The 21,165-nt window shown below is 37.0% G+C and overlaps 1 protein-coding gene and 1 long non-coding RNA gene across 2 annotated transcripts in view; one reads left to right on the plus strand and one right to left on the minus strand.

Annotated features, from left to right (window-relative positions):
* Window positions 1-21,165, minus strand: part of LOC127831617 (myosin-10-like) — a 57,213-nt gene that overhangs the window by 26,938 nt on the left and 9,110 nt on the right. The window contains exons 8-13 of the mRNA XM_052356596.1: window positions 20,576-20,762; window positions 19,106-19,229; window positions 17,860-18,014; window positions 16,843-16,930; window positions 3,425-3,778; window positions 161-284 (exon numbers count right to left, since the gene is read on the minus strand). Of these exons, the coding sequence (XP_052212556.1) occupies window positions 161-284; window positions 3,425-3,778; window positions 16,843-16,930; window positions 17,860-18,014; window positions 19,106-19,229; window positions 20,576-20,762 (1,032 nt within the window). The remainder of the gene's footprint in view (window positions 1-160; window positions 285-3,424; window positions 3,779-16,842; window positions 16,931-17,859; window positions 18,015-19,105; window positions 19,230-20,575; window positions 20,763-21,165) is intronic.
* Window positions 7,697-9,405, plus strand: LOC127830970 (uncharacterized). The gene is made up of 3 exons (XR_008026341.1): window positions 7,697-8,175; window positions 8,433-8,655; window positions 8,949-9,405. It is a non-coding gene; the product is annotated as an uncharacterized LOC127830970 (long non-coding RNA).

Raw genomic sequence — 21,165 nt, forward strand, 5'->3', positions numbered from 1 at the left:
GAAGGAATAACAATCAAGCCTTTAATGTTTGTTAATGGAGTTCACAAATGCAAGGTCAATTTTGTTGAGGTAACAATAAACCATAATTTTTAAAATACATAGAAGTAAATTTGCCCTATATGCTTTTTAAAAATACATGGTTCACAATTCAGTTACCTACCAGTGTTTGGCTTGGCAGTTTCTGTTGCCGTGACAGTTTCTGTCGCCATGGTTTCAGGCCTTGTTTCCCTGTCTTCTGCTGCATCCTTGGTCTCCTTCTTGCCTGCCTGCTTCTTTTTCTGCTCCTGTTCATTCATAAAATTAAATGAGTCTTGCAAGCTAAATGCATTGGGTAAAGTGTCGTCCCAGATTAACCTTTCAAGGACGAAACTTTCCACCTAGACTTGACTTCCAAGACTTCTTTTACACCAAAAAGTCCCATACAGGCATAGAGTGTCATCCTAGATGAGCCTTGCAGACTTCACAGGCTAATCTGAGAGGATACTTTACATGCACATGCATTTAGCCATATATTCACAGAGGGCAGCTCAAATCCAAATTAAATAAGGGATGAACATGTTTATTTAATAAAATGTATTAAATGATAATGTGTTTGTTTTTGCTTTCTGCGTGTATGTGGTATATGTGAATTCTACAAAGAAAGTGACGCTTGCACAACTGATTGGGAAAATAAAAATTGAAGAAAACTCTATAACCTCAAAGTCCCACCTGGATAACAGAAAATAAAATTAAACTTCTTAGTATTATTCTGTTTAACAGAATTTGGACAACAAAGATAGTCTGGACCACACTCTGGGAAAACAGGGCTAAATGCATGACACACAAGCCAATCAGGGACATGTGTCCAAACAAGCTAATTAGAGACACACAAGCCAATCAGGGACATGTGTCCAAACAAGCTAATTAGAGACACACAAGCCAATCAGGGACATGTGTCCAAACAAGCTTATTAGAGACACACAAGCCAATCAGGGACATGTGTCCAAACAAGCTAATTAGAGACACACAAGCCAATCAGAGACATGTGTCCAAACAAGCTAATTAGAGACACACAAGCCAATCAGGGACATGTGTCCAAACAAGCTAATTCGAGACACACATGCCAATCAGGGACATGTGTCCAAACAAGCTAATTAGAGACACACAAACCAATCAGGGACATGTGTCCAAACAAGCTAATTAGAGACACACAAGCCAATCAGGGACATGTGTCCAAACAAGCTAATTAGAGACACACAAGCCAATCAGGGACATGTGTCCAAACAAGCTAATTAGAGACACACAAGCCAATCAGGGACATGTGTCCAAACAAGCTAATTAGAGACACACAAGCCAATCAGGGACATGTGTCCAAACAAGCTAATTAGAGACACACAAGCAAATCAGGGACATGTGTCCAAACAAGCTAATTAGAGACACACAAGCCAATCAGGGACATGTGTCCAAACAAGCTAATTAGAGACACACAAGCCAATCAGGGACATGTGTCCAAACAAGCTAATTAGAGACACACAAGCCAATCAGGGACATGTGTCCAAACAAGCTAATTAGAGACACACACGCCAATCAGGGACATGTGTCCAAACAAGCTAATTAGAGACACACAAGCCAATCAGGGACATGTGTCCAAACAAGCTTATTAGAGACACACAAGCCAATCAGGGACATGTGTCCAAACAAGCTAATTCGAGACACACATGCCAATCAGGGACATGTGTCCAAACAAGCTAATTAGAGACACACAAGCCAATCAGGGACATGTGTCCAAACAAGCTAATTAGAGACACAAAAGCCAATCAGGGACATGTGTCCAAACAAGCTAATTAGAGACACACAAGCCAATCAGGGACATGTGTCCAAACAAGCTAATTAGAGACACACAAGCCAATCAGGGACATGTGTCCAAACAAGCTAATTAGAGACACACAAGCCAATCAGGGACATGTGTCCAAACAAGCTAATTAGAGACACACAAGCCAATCAGGGACATGTGTCCAACTAGCTAATTAGAGACACACAAGCCAATCAGGGACATGTGTCCAAACAAGCTAATTAGAGACACACAAAGCCAATCAGGGACATGAGTCCAAACAAGCTAATTAGAGACACACAAGCCAATCGAGACATGTGTCCAAACAAGCTAATTAGAGACACACACGCCAATCAGGGACATGTGTCCAAACAAGCTAATTAGAGACACACAAAGCCAATCAGGGACATGTGTCCAAACAAGCTAATTAGAGACTCACAAGTCAATCAGGGACATGTGTCCAAAGAAGCTAATTCGAGACACACACGCCAATCAGGGACATGTGTCCCCACAAGCTACTCAGAAACATCACTTGCAACTTTTGCTATACTCAATATTATTACAGTGACATGGTCAGTTAATATACGCACACTTTGCTGTACTCAATATTATTACAGTGACATGGTCAGTTAACATACGCACACTTTGCTGTACTCAATATTATTACAGTGACATGGTCAGTTAACATACGCACATTGCTGTACTGAATATTATTACAGTGACATGGTCAGTTAACATACGCACACTTTGCTGTACTGAATATTATTACAGTGACATGGTCAGTTAACATACGCACACTTTGCTGTACTCAATATTATTACAGTTACATGGTCAGTTAACATACGCACACTTTGCTGTACTCAATATTATTACAGTGACAAGGTCAGTTAACATACGCACACTTTCCTGCAGATTTAAAGCCTCTATAACGCTCAACATCAACGAAAATTTCGTACAATATTTCGTAAAATAAAGTTAAACAATTAAAAATCAGTGTTCCTTATGGCAATTGCCCAAATTTCAATGCAAGATGTGGTCTGGTAAAATAGATGTTTGTAAATACAACATGCTCGTTTTTATTAATGTTTTGCATATTTAATTCCATTTTAATTTCCCGCAACAATATCTATTCATACGACACATAAACACTTACATGGAACCATTTAGGTGTTCGTGTGTCGTATGAATAGATATCTTCGCTGGAAATTAAAATGGAATTAATTGTGTCACAAATAAATAAAAACGAGCATTTTGTATCAAAAATCTATGTAATCATACCACATCAAGCGTTGAAAATGTGGCTATTGCTATAAGGAACACTGATTGTTTAGGTGTTAACTTTATTTTACAAAATACTTTATGAAATTTTCATAGATTTTGAGCGTTGAGACTTTAAACGAACCAAAAGCACATACTTGAGCGACCATCAGATTTGTAGTCAAGCACTCTGCCAACTGAGTTAGCTGGCCGATTCAGAATTTAGTGGCCATTGATTAATAATGATGCCTACAGGTTACTGTGAGATTTATGTCTCCTAGCTAACAGCAAATATAACAAATGTGTTAAATACTATGCTTGAATCCTAGTTCAAGTGTGTATAAATTGATCTTTTACCATTTTTTTCTGTTTCTTCCATTCCTTTTTCTCCCTCTTTTTCTGAGCAGCAGTTTTTACAGTGCCACCTTCCTCCTCCTCACCTTCACCAGCCTTGTCTGCTTTCTCTTCTTCCGCTTTCCCCTTGTTATTTTTCTTCTTATTCTTTTTCTCTTTCTTATTTTCCAAATCTTCCATGGTGACAATCTTTGGTTCAACCTTTACAACCTCACCAACTTTGACCTCTTTGGCGTCGTTTGCCTCAACCTCTTCTTCTTCTTCCACCTTTTTCTTTCTTGCTTTCTTTTCCTTCTTTGTCTCTTTGGGTTTATCTAGCTCCTGCATTTCTTCCCTTTCCTCCTCACTGGGCTCACTCTGAAAACGAAACAACATTAAAAAGTATATGCAAATCTAATGCAATAAAGGCTCTGACAGTACTGCGAGCTGTACAGAGATCCCTACACTGCTATTGTTTTCCTTCTTTTTATCACATGCCATACCCTGTTTCCCATGTAATATAATCATTATGAATATTTTTATCTTACACATGTGTAATACACATTTAAAGCGTTTTCATTGGCTTAGTTTCGTTTGATTGACCAATCGCTATTTGTTATTTTGCTGAAATGACGTTGCAACGTCAAATGACGTCACGAAATGTGAACAACATTCTGGATTTATCATTATGTTTGTGTAAATATTTATTTGATTTGCTCATTTAAAAGCATGTGATAAACAAGAGATGTGTTTGTCAGAAACACAATGCCCCCTATTTCGCCTCTTTGAAATAAAAATTTCAATATATCATTTGGCAGGTTTAGAAATTATCTCCCTTTTAAAGCTTATTTCTTCCTTTGGATTGTATTTTTTGAATTTTGACCTTGAAGGATGACCTTGACCTTCCACCACTCACTGTGCAGCTTCATAAGATACACATGCATGCCAAATATCCAGTTGCTATCTTCAATATTGCAAAAGTTATGGCCAATGTTAAAGTTTTCGGACAGACGGACTGACTGATGGTCAGTTCAACTGCTATTTGCCACCCTACCTGGGGCATAAAAAAGATCTGACACTCGTTGTCATTTCATACCATATTTTATTACACTCATCCAGGAAATTCATTAGTAAGCTTGCCAAAGGCTCGCTTACTAACAAAATTCCTGAACTCGTTTAATAACATATGGTATGATATGACAACTCATGCCAGATCCTATATATATAATACCCATGAAAGACACTTTCCCAATTGAGGGAAAAAATACAAAATACCAAATTTGTGATAACAAAATTCATACAAGGAAGGAAAGTTATGCCCATTTCGTTCCCAATGTGAATTATCTGCAAGTGAAGAGATAATTTTAGCACTGGAACTGAACATATTAAAACGACATGTTAAATAACATTAAATAAGTAATTATGTAATTAAGTACTCAGCAATGGGAAGACCATTATTTTAAATCTGAAGATTAATGACACAAATTTTCCCAATTTCAGAGTTTATCGCACTAAGTTTTCCCAATTTGCGTGTTACCAGCACCTTTCCAAATTGAACAAAAAAATCACAGCTGCTTTATCAAACCAGCTTTGAAGTAATAAGAGTGATACATGCAAAACTCGTGTACTTATGATAGTAATTTGTGGTAGGATATCTTTAAAGTGCATGATGAATGACAGCCTCCACTAGCCATTTTATTGCGAAATTTGATCTTTGGTGTCTAAGTATGATCTTAACCTCTGAGTTTGGTTTAATACACAAAAAGCTCTCTCCTCAAATTAAAGCCCTTAAAAGCTGTCAGTATTTTTTTCACCATTTTAGCAACAGGGCTGGTCCCTTAGGATTGGAAAAATTATGGCGTTTTGACTGTAATTGGGAAATAAAGTGTTGTTGTTATTTTGCTTAAAATTCTTCCAAATTTAGAATAATTGAATAAAAGGGCTTTTAATAATATATTTAGTTTTAATATTATAATTAGAAAGGTTAAACTAATAGAGCTGGATAAGAACTAAATGTTGAGATCTAAATAAAATAAAAAATAAAAAATATTTTTTTTGAAACCTTCAATAAGGAATGTTTAGTTCCCATTTGGGAAAAAATATATTCTTTTGCCTATTGGGAATGGGAAAAACCCATATTTGAACAAGAGGGCCTGAAAGGCCCAAAGTCACTCACCTGAGATAACAAGATATTATTGGGACAAAACATCTGACCAAGTTTCATGAAGATCTGAAAATATGTGGCCTCTAGAGTGTTAACAAGGTTTTACTATAGCCATATAAGCAAAAATGCCCGCTCCCTGGCAGCCATGTTTTTCAACCAACCGGCATCATTTTTGAACTCGTCCAAGATATTATTGGGATGAATCTTCTGACCAAGTTTCATGAAGATCGGACAGTAAATGTGGCAAATAGAGTGTTAACAAGATTTTACTATAGCCATATAATGAAAAATGCCCCGCCCCTTGGAAGCCATGTTTTTCAAGCAAACATAATTATTTTCAAACTCATCCAAGATATCAATAAGACAAATCTTCTTACCATATTTCATGAAGATTGGAAAATAAATGTGGCCTCTAGAGTGTTAACAAGGTTTTACTATAGCCATATAAGGAAAAATGCCCTGACCCTGGGGGCCATGTTTTTTTTACCAAAGGGCATTATTTTTTTAACTCTTCCAAGATATTATTGGGATGAATATTCTGACCAAGTTTCATGAAGATTGGACAATAAATGTGGCATCTAGAGAGTTAGCAAGGCAAATGTTGACGGCTCACAACGCACAACGCACGACGGACAAATAGCAATCACAAAACCAGGGCTCAACATTAACGGTTGTCTGATTGCCCCTGGCAAGTAAAAGTTGGGTCCGTGCAAATTATTTTATAATCTAGTTGTCCGCCCGGGCGGATGCAAAAAAGAACAAAGAAAAACATGCGGTTCTGTGGTTAAATAGTACAAATAATCACAAAAGATTTGCCTTATGCACGAATTTACCTTGGCGATTGTTGTTTGCGGAAGTCCGAACTAACTAAGCATGGTGTGCTTGCATTTCCAAACTTATTTTTAGAAACACCGTAAATGGCTTGGGATTCCAAACATCGGCTTTCAAATGCTATTGTGTTTATCTTTTTCATTACTATTCAGTTACAAATAACATTGTTGGTTTTTTCAGTCACAAAGAAAACAACTAAACCCTTGTCAAATAAAAACGCACTTGTTACCAAAACACACATTTAGCGCACTTAAAAGTGCGTTAATTGTGTGTTTTGTGTTAATATGTGCGTTTTCGGTGTTCAAAAGTGCATTTAAGTGCGCTTTTTGTGCGTTTTTTCTTTTCAAATGCGTTATTTTAGTGAAAAAGTGCGTTTTTTGTGTGTTTTCTTCATCTGTAAGTGCGCTTTAGAGTGTAGATGTGAGCAAAATGTGTGTTTTTTATCTAAAAAGTGCGTCTTTTATTTAGGAAGTGCGTTTTTTGTGTGTTTTCTTCATCTGTAAGTGCGCTTTTGAGTGTAGATGTGAGCAAAATGTGTGTTTTTTATCTAAGAAGTGTGTCTTTTATTTAGGAAGTGCGTCTTTTATCTAAGAAGTGTGTTTTAAGGTTTACAGATGTGGGTTTTTTCTCACAAAAGTGCGTTTTTCTATTTTGATGTGCGTCTTTTTTTAGCATAAGTTAGTTTTATTTCATAAGTGCGTTTTTATCATATGATCTGTTTTAAACGGATGTATCTAAATAGACACATGTTTAACACACTTCTTAAAAAGTGCGTCTTTAACAACCGTTTAGCAAATGTTGTACAGAAATTGAACAAGAAACAAAATTGTTGCAGGCTCTAACAATTTATTTACATCAAATAAATAAACATAGACATATATCTCAGTAACATGTTACAATATAAGGGGCAGTTTGAATAATTACTGGTTGTCCATATTAACCTGTTTAATGTTTACATACTTTATCATACAATTTCAATGCATACCCTATTGCTTACGTTTTAATCTCATACATTTCTAAAAATTTCCACCTAAATCAGACTGTGTGTAACTAATTAAAAATATTGCAAGTGTCAAAAGTATTATGTGAGCTTGATAGTATCAATTATATTTCCTCAACATAAATAAGTATTTGAACTTTCTTATACTGATATGTATACCCTAATACAATTAATGTCTACCACATTGACCATAAACATACATTTTAAAAGGCAATTAAAATAATATTCAAACTATTAATATTATTTGCTAAAACCATTCAGCATGTTATATTTAAATATTTACAATTAAATATAATGTGTTAAGGGTGCTGTGTATTATTCAATAAATATTTTGGTGCTGAAATGACTGCCTTATCAGTATTTCTCAAATTATGCAATTTTTGGCTTAGACACAGCATGGAATCAGATAAGAGAATAGCCAGTCCCTATCAGTCCTCCATTTAAGCCTAACTAAGGGGTGTTGATATACTTTTGATTTGTTCAGGCACTATCTATTTGAGAACCACAGATAGGAAGTTATTTTTTGAAAACAAGCAGCAACAGCAACTGACTTTAAGCTAGAATTAAGACTTATTATTCTAGTGTAAAATGTCTTGAAATACTTTCAGCATGAAGTATTGTGTGATGAAAAAAATGTGTATTTACTACAATGTGAAAATCAACAATAAGTTTGTTGCAAAGGAGATTAAAAGTGGGTGGTTAAAGACATATAAAGTGATATGGTCTAGTTCAACAACTGCCTGTATTTTTGGAATACTGAAGAACAGTCTGTTGTAACAGGTTCGTATTTTCAAGTCTGCATCCCTTTTTTATTTAGTTTATTGAATTAATTATGATCATTTTCATATTTATGTATTGTCACTGGGAAATGTAAATGGATGAGTAAATGTAATGCAATTTTAAAGAAAAACAACACCATTTGAATTATTATGGCTGTATTTTATGGTTATTGTCATCTTAAAGTTATTTATACCTATTTTTGGTCATTAATGAACAGATTTTTCCCCCATATTAAATGAGAACTTTTAAATTTAAAGGTTAAACCCCATGGTGACCGTGAAATTTACATTGATCAGAAGATCCTTTGGAAAGAATGTGCATCATCGCATCGCCTGCCAAAAAAAGGAGCAAAAGAGAGACTACCTGATGTATGGACTTGAATACCAGGTAATACCCTGCACAAGCTGGTCGACATGAGGAGAACAGGAGTGGGAAAACCGCGCCCTCTCCTTGACCAAGAAAAGCTGGATTTGTTTAGAGGTAAAACTATACAGGGTACTGGTTATTGCATTTTAAAGGTGTCACACTTCCGACCAGTCCACACAGCAAAATGAGACCACGTATCTTGGTACATTTTCGAACAGTATTTTCTATCAAACGTATTTATTTATGAAAAGCGTAAAGTCACATGTGATCAGGGGATTAAAATTGCAAAATAAACAACCAAAAACAACAAGCAAACAAACTAGTTTTGATTTAAATTTATAATTTTTATAGCAACATGATTACCATAACAGCAATATTCAACACTTACATTATAAAATATCTTTCAGGACCTGATCAAATGAGATCATGCACGAGACGCATCGCGCAAAGGCCATGACAGTATAATAGTTGCAAAGAAGTTTGACCGGCTGGTGGCAGACTTGGAGAGAAAGATGAGAGCTGCACTCCGCCGCCTCAAAGAAATGCTGACAGGCCTTGATTGATATGCATCTTTCTTATGTATATAGCTGTTCGTGTGTATATACTGTACATGTTATTATAGTATGCTATTATTTTTTGTTTATTTATAATCAAATTATGTTTATATTTATTTCATCAAATTGCCATTGATATTTAACTACTCATGTATGTTAAAAAATGTTGGTGTACATTAAAGTATAAAATTGAATTATCTTGTAATTATTAAAATACACAAATATATATGTTTATATAATTATTGGTTTTTATTGCATATCTGAATTAAAAAAAACTTTTAACAGCATATAATTGAATCAACTGTTAAGGCAAAAGTATGCACCTTTAACGCACATGTGTGCTTTTTGTGAGGGCGTTTTTTGCTGCCATTCATGTGCGTAAATTGTGGGTTATAAATGCGCTTAACGTGCGTTAAATGTGCGCTTTTTGTGAGTTAAATGTGCGCTTTTTTATTTAAAAAGCGCACATTTAACGCACATAAAAGCGCACATTTAACACACATGTGCGCTTTTATGTGGGTTATAACTGTGGTTTTCGTGAGTTAAATGTGCGCTTTTTAAATAAAAAAGCGCACATTTAACTCACAAAAAGCGCACATTTAATGCACTTAAAATCGCACATTTTACACACATAAATGGCAGTCAAAAACGCACTTATAAAAAGCGCACGTTTAACGCACATAAAAGCGCACATTTAACACACATGTGCGCTTTTATGTGGGTTATAACTGCGCTTTTTGTGAGTTAAATGTGCGCTTTTTAAATAAAAAAGCGCACATTTAACTCACAAAAAGCGCACATTTAACGCACTTAAAAGCGCACATTTTACACGCATAAATGGTAGTCAAAAACGCACTTATATAAAAAGCACACGTTTAACTCACATTTAACGAACATAAAAGCGCACATTGAACACACTTATAAAAAGCGCACGTTTAACGCACATAAAGCGCACATTTATCCACAAAAAGCGCACATTTTCTTGTTTGTTTGTTTTTGTTAAAAACTCACTCGGTAAGAAAAAGCGCACAAAAAACGCAGTGCCAATACCGCCACGTTTAACACACGCAAAACGTACTTAAAACGTACATTTCACACACTTTTTTGAGAAGGGAAATTATAACTATATAAAAACAACAACAAATAGCTTCGAGATATGATGAATCGTTAGGAGCAATGTTTAATAATCAAATATTGGCACAAATCTACATTTAGACTTTAATTAGACTTTAATTACTCTAATAATTTTGTTAAATGTGCAAAAATAAAAAAAGGTTTTGTGCTGCATCATTTTGATCTTTATTAAAACATATGAGGTTTACAGTTAATGGTTTACAGTTAATGTGATATTTCATGTTTGGGCAAGTGGCTTTACGTTGAGGGCAAGTAGATTTTGTAAGTACTTGCCCGGCAGAGCAAGTTGGTTTTTAGGTTAATGTTGAGCCCTGAAAACTGTTTCCCTTTACCATGCAAAGTTCAAAACACTGCATTTCCTTGATAGACTATAGAAATAAGGACAATAATTAAATGGAAATTTGCAATATTAATGTGCATGTGTTAGGTCGGCTTCTAAGCTTTTGAAACAAGAAACATGGTATTGCCAACCAGGTTTTCCATGACATGTTTACTCACTTATTTACTTAATTTTTAATCATTGTAAGGTCCCAAGATTGGTCAGTGAAAACTGTACACATTTATTGACTGTAAATCACCAGCTTAATCCCCTCCCCCTGGCATCCCCCATCTCCCCCTGGCATCCCCCATCTCCCCCTGGCATCCCCCATCTCCCCCTGGCATCCCCCATCTCCCCCTGGCATCCCCCATCTCCCCCTGGCATCCCCCATCCCTCCCCCTGACATCCCCCATCTCCCCCTGGCATCCCCCATCTCCCCCTGGCATCCCCCATCTCCCCCTGGCATCCCCTCCCCCTGGCATCCCCTCCCCCTGGCATCCCCTCCCCCTGGCATCCCCTCCCCCTGGCATCCCCCATCTCCCCCTGGCATCCCCATTCTATCAACAAGGAATTTCAACTTTGATAAAATCTAGGTTCAAAAACGTGAAAGGTTTTTACTTTATAATCTTTCAGAAAGTACATGAATATCCGGTTCAATGTAATGTCTGATGGAAAGGATCATTGGCATTTTTCATCAACAAAGCAGAACCGACAAACTGAAGTTGTGGCATCATTACTTTGATGGTATGGATATTTGTATTTGTTGTCCAAGATATTCATTCAATAATATTTAATTTACCAGTTAAATAACTAAATAAAGCTTGTTCAATGAGTAAAATCAGAGTATTGAGGGATTAATCCTAGCCTTAGGCTAATTACTGTCATGGGGATTCATGGCCATAATAATCGTTTACCACTTTAAAATCAGGTAGGGAAGTTCTTTATAAAAATGAGTTGATGAAATAATTGTAATACAGTCTTAATAACGTTGAAATCCTGTGAAACAAATGGAACAATTTGAGTAAATGCAAATAGAGAAACCTCTTCCTTGCATTGTCAGTTCACATAGTAAGAGAGGTATCTGTTTCAGTATAACAAATCACATGTTGAATTAAAATTTAAAGTTTAAATGCAAACTTTAATTAATATGTACAATCATTATTTGGGAGTAATTATTCAATTTCATTTAAATGCAATATGAAATAAATTGGTACTCTTGAATTTGATTGACAATAATTATTTTGAATAACTGGGTCATAATTGTATAGAATATTTACCAAAGAAGACCCATGATTCCATGGGTTAAAGTTAAAAATGTCTGAAAACCAGAAAATTTTGCTGGGGGTCGAGGGGCCTAACTAGGGCCCCCGGGTGGGTGCAGAGCAAAGCTCTGGTGGGGGGCACAGGGGGCAATCCAAAAACAGGAATTCCGGTTTAACCCGGAACACTTTCAACCATGTGATTCTCTTTAAGAACATGTTCACAGAGCAATCTTTAATCTGTAATATTTCTTTTGCAGACAGCTGAATGTCTAGTGAAAAATGTAACAGCCCTGACACTTGGACAGTCACATGTAGCATTTTACCGCAACAATGTTAGGGGACGTCTTTTGTCTTTTACAGGCACACATATTTATGTAATGCCATGGATTATCTTTACCCCAGAGGAAAACTTAAGTGGCTCAACTGCGATGTTTGTAGGCGTTGGGTTCACGAAAAGTGCATTGGATCTGGTGTGGTCATTGAAGGCTTTCAATGTGACATTAACAATGCCCAGTATAGTTGAAAGGATACTGATTAGAGTTGATCCTTCAAAGAGGCATTTATAAATCATGATGTTAGAGGCATAAGTAAGATTTGAAAGTGTTTTAAACTTAATGACTTATCACAATAAGTGTAAAACAGCTCATTTTGCAGTAATATGGCATGTAAATATTTATTTTATTGTGTGTGCTGCTTTAAATATCTAAGTATTACAGTCTACAGCCTTTCATTATTTTCTTGAAAGTAGTTACGGTTACAGCAAGTTGTAACTTATTATGTTATATTGTTCTACCGGTATTATCTATTTAGTAAGGATTATAAGCAGTTTTTGTAATCGTTAATGATAATCCATTAACAAATACTTATTGTAAGTCATCATTGAAACATGTGAGTTTTGTAGTGAAGCAGAGATGAACAAATATTTTAAAGGTGAAATGCACATTGTTGCAAAGTTATTGCCTGTACATATCATAAAAAAACAGATGGGTAGACCTTAAAGTTTCTGGTACAGTGTGCAAAACTAACTTTTTTGTATTCATAGCCAATGTGGCTATGAAACTTGCAAAATGTCATAGCCAGAAGAATTTTTTTTATTGCCAGAAAAAAGGAATTAATTTACAGTGACATTATCATGACCTTAGCAGAATAATAAAAGTGTAATTTTTGACATTTTAAATTCGCAAGCTGGACTTAACACTCTCTATAGCATCTAAGGGGGATCACTTATGATAGAAATCTAAGGGAAGTAACCAAGCGGTGTCACTGTAAGAATTTACACATGAAATGCATAAATTAATTATTTATTAGTTTATTTACTCAGATTTTTTTCATTGCAATTCAAGCGATCTTTATGCAATTTTTCTATCGCCAGAGCCAAGATTTCAACGCATTGGTGATCAGGTGATGGGTTAATTTTGCAGACAGCGGTGAATAAAAAACAGATCAATAATTAGACAAGAGGGCCAAGATGGCCCTAATTCGCTCACCTGAGAGGAGTCAGTTAATTCAATCTTTACCAAATGTCAAACTTGACCTAGATATTGTCCAGACAAACATCCTGGTCAAGTTTCATCATTATTTCATCTGCGAGTCATGATCAATGTACCTATAAAGTTTCATGATCCTAGGCGTAAGCATTCTTGAGTTATGATCCAGAAACCATTTTTCTTAGTTGAGTCACCGTGACCTTGACAGCCATTGTGTAAAAACGTTTTTTGGCACTGTGACCTTGACCTTTGACCTAGTGACCTGAAAATCAATAGGGGTCATCTGCGAGTCATGATAATTGTACCTATGAAGTTTCATGATCCTAGGCATTAGCGTTCTTGAGTTATCATCCAGAAACCATTTTACTATTTCAGGTAACCGTGACCTTGACCGTTGACCTAGTGAACTGGACATCAATAGGGGTCATCTGCGAGTCATGATCATTGTACCTATGAAGTTTCATGATCCTAGGCATAAGCGTTCTTGAGTTATCATCCAGAAACCATTTTACTATTTCAGGTCACCCCGACCTTGACCTTTGACCTAGTGACCTGAAAATCAATAGGGGTCATCTTCGAGTCATGATCAATGTACATATGAAGTTTCATGATCCTAGACATAAGCGCTCTTGAGTTATCATCTGGAAACAATTTTACTATTTCGGGTCACCGTGACCTTGACCTTTGACCTAGTGACCTGAAAATCTATAGGGGTTATCTAAGAGTCATGATCAATGTACCTATGAAGTTTCATGATCCTAGGCATAAGCCTTCTTAAGTTATCATCCTGAAACCATTTTAACATTTTGGGTAATCGTGACCTTGACCTTTGACCTAGTGACCTGAAAGTCAATAGGGGTCATCTACGAGTTATGATCAATGTACCTATGAAGTTTCATGATCCTAGGCCCAAGCGTTCTTGAGTTATCATCCGGAAACCATTTTACTATTTTGGGTCATCGTGACCTTGACCTGTGACCTGAAAATCAATAGGTTTTATCTGCGAGTCATGATCAATGTAGCTATGAAGTTTCATGATCCTAGGCATAAGCATTCTTGAGTTCTCATCCGAAAACCATTTTCTGCTTTGGGTCACCGTGACCTTTGACCTAGTGACCTGAGTTATCATCTGGAAACAATTTTACTATTTCGGGTCACCGTGACCTTGACCTTTGACCTAGTGACCTGAAAATCAATAGGTGTTATCTGCGAGTCATGATCAATGTAGCTATGAAGTTTCATGATCCTAGGCACTAGCGTTCTTGAGTTATCATCCAGAAACCATTTTAATATTTCAGGTAACCGTGACCTTGACCTTTGACCTAGTGACCTGAAAATCAATAGGGGTCATCTGCAAGTCATGATCAATGTATCTATGAAGTTTCATGATCCTAGGCATAAGCGTTCGTCAGTTCTAATCCGGAAACCATTTTACTGCTTTGGGTCACCGTGACCTTGACCTTTTACCTAGTGACCTGAAAATCTATAGGGGTCATCTGCGAGTCATGATCAATGTATCTATGAAGTTTCATGACCCTAGACATAAGCGCTCTTGAGTTATCATCCGGAAACCATCTGGTGGACGGACGGACCGACATGAGCAAAACAATATACCCCCTCTTCTTCGAAAGGGGGGGGCATATATGACAAAACTGCCCCCATCCCAGCAGCCATGTTATTCAAATGACCGGAACCATTTTTGAACCCAACTCTGGTATCAAGGAAACAAATGTTCTGAGCAAATTTCATGAAAATTAGGCCAAAAATGTGTCTTCTTCTGTGTTCACATGTTTTCACTATATACATATAGAGAAAAATGCCCCGCCCCCTGGCAGCCATGTTTTTTCACCAATCCCGACCATTTTCAAACTCGTCCGAGATATCAATAAAACCAATGTTTTGACCAACTTTCATGATGATTGGGCAAAAATTGTGACTTCTAGAGTGTTTACAAGGTTTCTCTATAGCCAAATAGGGAAAACTGCCACTATATACATAGAGAGAAAAATGGGCCGCCCACTGGAGGCCATGTTTTTTCACCCATCTCGACCATTTTCGAACTCGTCAGAGACATCAATTGAACCAATGTTTTGACCTACTTTCATGATGATTTGGCAAAAATTGTGACATCTAGAGTGTTTGCAAGGTTTCTCTATAGCCAAATAAGGAAAACTGCCCCGCCCACTGGCGGCCATGTTTTTCAACGGATCGGAACCACTTTTGAACTCAACCAAGATATCATTAAAAGTAACATGAAGATTGGGCTTGTGATTGGGAATGTGACTTCTACAGTGTTTACAAGGTTTTTCTTTTAGTGACCTAGTTTTTTACCCGGCACAGCCCAGTTTCGAACTCAGCCGAGATTTCATTGGGACAAAGCTTCTGACCAAGTTTCATGAAGATGAGACAAGAAATGTGGCCTCTAGAGTGTTTACAAGCAAATGTTAACGGACATTCAACGGACAAAGACTGGTCACAAAAGCTCACCTGAGCAATCAGGTGAGCTAAAAGTATATCAAACAGTTCAACCAGCTTTTATTACTGACCACTGATATTAACATCTGGCACACAGCAAAGTGAGGGGGTCAGTAAACTTAGTGGTAAATAGTTACACACTGCAATGATCAATATCTGGGGTATAACAAATTCTAGAGCATGAACTAAAAATAGATTGGGAAATATGACTCAGCAGGTTAAACAATGGAGATAGATACTGCAAAATTGTGTACATGTTGTCTTCATTTCAGCTTTCTCTTAGTTGATAGGCTTACCATAAGTAATAATGACTAAAACAGTTGTTAATTATGAAAATTCTGTGTTATGAAAAATTAAATAAAACAGTTAATGGTACATAATACTGACATAATAAAACCAAACTTTACTACACAGGACACAAATGTTCTGACCAAATTTCATGAAGATTGGGCAACTGAATTAAATAAAACTAGAGTGTTAACAAGATTTTACTATAGCCGTATAAGGAAAAATGCCCCGCCCCATTGGAAGCCATGTTTTTCAAGCAAACATTATTATTTTCAAACTCATCCAAGATATCATTGAGACCAATCTTCTGACCAAATTTCATGAAGATTGGACAATAAATGTGGCCTCTAGAGTGTTAACAAGGTTATACTAAAGCCATATATAGCCATATAAGGAAAAATTCCCCGCCCCTGGTGGCCATGTTTTTAAAGCAACAAAAACCATTTTCAAACTCATCCAAGATATCATTGGGACAAATCTTCAGACCAAGTTTCATGATGATCGGAAAATAAATGTGACCTCTAGAGTGTTAACAAGGTCATACATTTCATTATAATTTAAAATATAACTTAAGAAGAACATGTGTCGAAAAATGCGAAATAAGCGAGATATTTAATTCTGTAATCGAAAATGTCTGTATGCCGCATATTTTTCCAATCCAAAATGGTGAAAAAAACACACACTGAAGTAAGTATAATCGAAATATCCTGAAGCAATATCTCACATTACAAATGTCAAACAACTGCCCAAAGCCCCTCCAAGAAGTAGCCAGTGTGCCATACTTGATCCTTGTACTGGTTGGCATTGCGACGCTCCTCCTTCAGTTTCTTCTCCAGGCGCCGGATGGCCAGCTGCATGTTGCCACGCTCCCTTCAGAGGAACAACAGTACATGTTAATGGTAACAAGAGGGGTTTTGTTCTCATGGGCTCAAGACATGGGTATAAAGTGTCATCCCATGTTAGCCTGTGCAGTCCGCATAGGCTAATTAGGGACAATTCCAGCTTTTATGGAATTTTTGTTTGAAGGGGAGTTTCTTTTAAACAAAAACCTAGTTAAGGCAGAAAATGTCTCCCCTGATTAGCCTGTGCAGATTGTCTCCCCTGATTAGCCTGTGCAGATTGTCTCCCCTGATTAGCCTGTGCAGATTGTCTCCCCTGATTAGCCTGTGCAGATTGTCTCCCCTGATTAGCCTGTGCAGATTGCAGGGTTAGGGTGTGCAGATTGCAGGGTTAGGGTGTGCAGATTGCAGAGGCTAATCTCAACTGACACTTTACACAAATCCATTTCCAGGCGAGGCTCAAAAAGGCTATAGACAGCTGGTTATTTATCAGTATTTTCAGCACAGGAATGGACTGACAAGTTTAATTTACTATCTAGCCAGTCACATGCTAAAAAATGACTAGTAATATAGAGATTTATAATTTTTTTGGAGAACATAAACAATGTTTGTCCAAGGATCTCATGAACAGACACATTTAAGTTTAAAACTAATTCATCATTCCTATATTCTCAATTTTGTTTTGTTTTCTTAAATACTTTACCTGCTAAACATTTATATCTCAGATAAAAAAGTTTCACACTCAAACCTCAATATCAGACATAAAAATGGACGATTTGAAAAGCAGCTAAAAAAACTCCTATTCCCATTTCAAATCTTTCAATTTTTACACAGATGGCACCAAGTTTTACAAGGTTATTGATATAATGTTTGAGTTGAAAACCAAATTGAATGCCTGCAATGTTTGCACTAAGACACCTGGACACACGCACAAACACATACAAAGAGCCCTCTGCTTACTTTCTCTCCAGATCAAGCTGCTCCTTCAGGGTTGCCACCTTCCACTTTTTTTTCCCCAGCCGTCCCTCAACCTTGGCCAGCTTCTCCTTCAAGTCCTTGACCTCCAGCTGCAACCTCTGGCTCTCATTACGCAGGTCTGCCTGGCACTTCTCAAACTGAGAAAAACAAGAACACTTAGATACGCATTTTGATGATTTTGTAGTCCCTTAATAAATCATATTAAATGAAATACCTTTCTTACTAGATTCAAGTTTTAATGGCTTCATTTACAACCATTTGATACTGATGAGCAGCACACAACATCAACCTGAACAGCCTGTCAGTTACTCGCTGTTCTGGTTGTATGCTGGTTTTCACTTTATTTCTGAACAAGAAAGGAATAAACAATAACACTTGGTTTCAAACAGGAGTGGTGAACCAATATGCTGCAGCCTGCAAACTAACTGGCAAACAGTTCAAAAAGGGTCATTGAGTGAAACGACATGCTTAAACCACATGAAACCTTGTACAAGATTTTGTAAAGTTCTTTTCAACACTTGGGTGAATACCATAAATATAAAAATTGTTGCCTTTAATGTCCCGAAATCAATCAACGGTTATAAAGATAGATTAATAAACCAAATATACAACTTTGAAAATTATTTTATTGCGTGTGTTGACTTGCGTGTAGTTCTTGTACAGATCAAGACATGCAAACCTATTACTTACAGAAGAAAACTATTAATTAATACCAAAACTTAAAGCGAGATTATACGATTTTTTATATGTGTTTAATTGTAATAAATTGATAAAATATGTTACAATAACACAAAATAGGCAAAAAAAAGTATTCATTGGAGATGAATTTCATAAAATGCAGCAAAGACAAATTAGCGCCCCAAGCCGATTGTGATGAAGATATTTTGTACATATTTTCCCACAATAACTGAAGTATTTGTCTTTTTAGTAAGTGTTCGTGTGTCATATGAATAGATATCGTTGCAGGAATTTAAAATGAACCGTTAAACTAAATTTAGATTCACATCATACATGTACAGACATTTTCAATTTCAGAGTTAAATAACTGGCTTATTTCGCATTTTTCTACACATGTTCTTCTTAACTTTTATTTTAATTTATATTGAAATATATGTTTAATAAGTTTTTTACACATTTTATATAAATAAATAAATGTTTGACAAAATCATATAATCTCGCTTTAACAAATATAATTGCAGTCAATACACTGAACTGTTGTCCTTCCTACCTGCATGGTTGCCTCGCGTGTCTTAACCACAAGGTCAGCGTTGGAGAATTGTTTCTCCTCCAGCTCAATTTCCAGCTGGCTGTTCCTGGCCTTCAGGCTGTGCTTATCATTCAGCAGTGCAGACCTGCCATTAAGACCATTACGTAAGGCCACTTACCAAAGAACAATTACCAAAGGTTACAAGAAATCAGCTCGTTTCACATCAAAACAGTTCCTTTCAAATAAACCAAGCTCTGGGAACAAAGAGCTTAATGCATGTGCTATGTGTTGTTCCAGATTAGCCTTTGCAGCCCAATCAGGCTATTCAGGGATGTCTGTCAGGCTATTCAGGGATGTCTGTCAGGCTATTCAGGGATGTCTGTCATGCTATTCAGGGATGTCTGTCAGGCTATTCAGGGATGTCTGTCAGGCTATTCAGGGATGTCTGTTAGGCTATTCAGGGATGTCTGTCAGGCTATTCAGGGATGTCTGTCAGGCTATTCAGGGATGTCTGTCAGGCTATTCAGGGATGTCTGTCAGGCTATTCAGGGATGTCTGTTAGGCTATTCAGGGATGTCTGTCAGGCTATTCATGGATGTCTGTCAGGCTATTCAGGGATGTCTGTTAGGCTATTCAGGGATGTCTGTCAGGCTATTCAGGGATGTCTGTCAGGCTATTCAGGGATGTCTGTCAGGCTATTCAGGGATGTCTGTCAGGCTTTTCAGGGATGTCTGTCAGGCTATTCAGGGATGTCTGTCAGGCTATTCAGGGATGTCTGTCAACCTATTCAGGAATGTCTGTCAGGCTATTCAGGGATGTCTGTCAGGCTATTCAGGGATGTCTGTCATGCTATTCAGGGATGTCTGTCATGCTATTCAGGGATGTCTGTCAGGCTATTCAGGGATGTCTGTCAGGCTATTCAGGGATGTCTGTCATGCTATTCAGGGATGTCTGTCAGGCTATTCAGGGATGTCTGTCATGCTATTCAGGGATGTCTGTCAGGCTATTCAGGGATGTCTGTTTACCCCTTAACTGGATTTTCGCTTAGAACAGAATTTCTTTCAATAAAAAATACTATTGTAAACTGCACAGGCTAATCTTAAACAACACTGAAGGCACATTCATTAAGCACGTTCTTTCCAGAGCCAGCCTCAAATGCTTTTTCACAATGTAATAAATAAAAGATGGATAACAATTCTGTGAACATTCAATTGACAAAATTTCACATAGAATCTTTTTCTGAAACTTATGCTTTGTGCTACTTAATGTATAGAAGTTTTTATAACATTTGTTGCAATTTGAAGCTTTGGGAGTAAATTTCATAAAGACAAAGAATAGTATATTAAAGATTCCAGGATCTAAGTCTGCATGACTTCACTTGAAGCTTGGTTAGAAATTTGATGCACATTATCTTGTTCATGAAAACACAACTATGTCAGGCTAAATTTTATGTCAGTCTGGACCAGACATAAAATAGAGGTGAAGCCCTACTTTGCGGCTGAGTTGTTGCTGATTTCATCCTGCAGTGCATCCCTCTCTGCCTCAGCATTGCTTTTTGCGTGCTCAGTAGCAGCCAGGTTGTTTTGCAGTTGGATGTTGTCTGTCTCCAGTGTCTTCAGGCGCTTCTCATGCAGTTGGATGTTGTCTGTCTCCAGTGTCTTCAGGCGCTTCTCATTCCCTGAAAGCATAAATCTCAGAATTGAACTGTGAGGTTTCTGCAGAACAGCTGAGAACAATTTTGGCTGCGCTCTGTCAAAACAAGGAATAAAATATGTGCACTAAGTATCCTCCCAGATTTGCAGACACCACAGGATATTCAGGGACAACAGGATATTCAGGGACAACAGGATATTCAGGGACAACAGGATATTCAGGGACAACAGGATATTCAGGGACAACAGGATATTCAGGGACAACAGGATATTCAGGGACAACAGGATATTCAGGGACAATACTTTACCCTTTTATGGAATTTTTCATTTGCAAGACGTCTCTTCTTAACAAAAAACCAAGTCTAGGCCGAAAGTGTTGAATGTGATTGGCCTGTGAATGAATCAAGTCCCAGCAGCCAAGAGTATTTC

Source organism: Dreissena polymorpha, chromosome 5 (genome assembly GCF_020536995.1).
Source record: "Dreissena polymorpha isolate Duluth1 chromosome 5, UMN_Dpol_1.0, whole genome shotgun sequence".
Lineage (NCBI taxonomy): Eukaryota > Metazoa > Mollusca > Bivalvia > Myida > Dreissenidae > Dreissena > Dreissena polymorpha.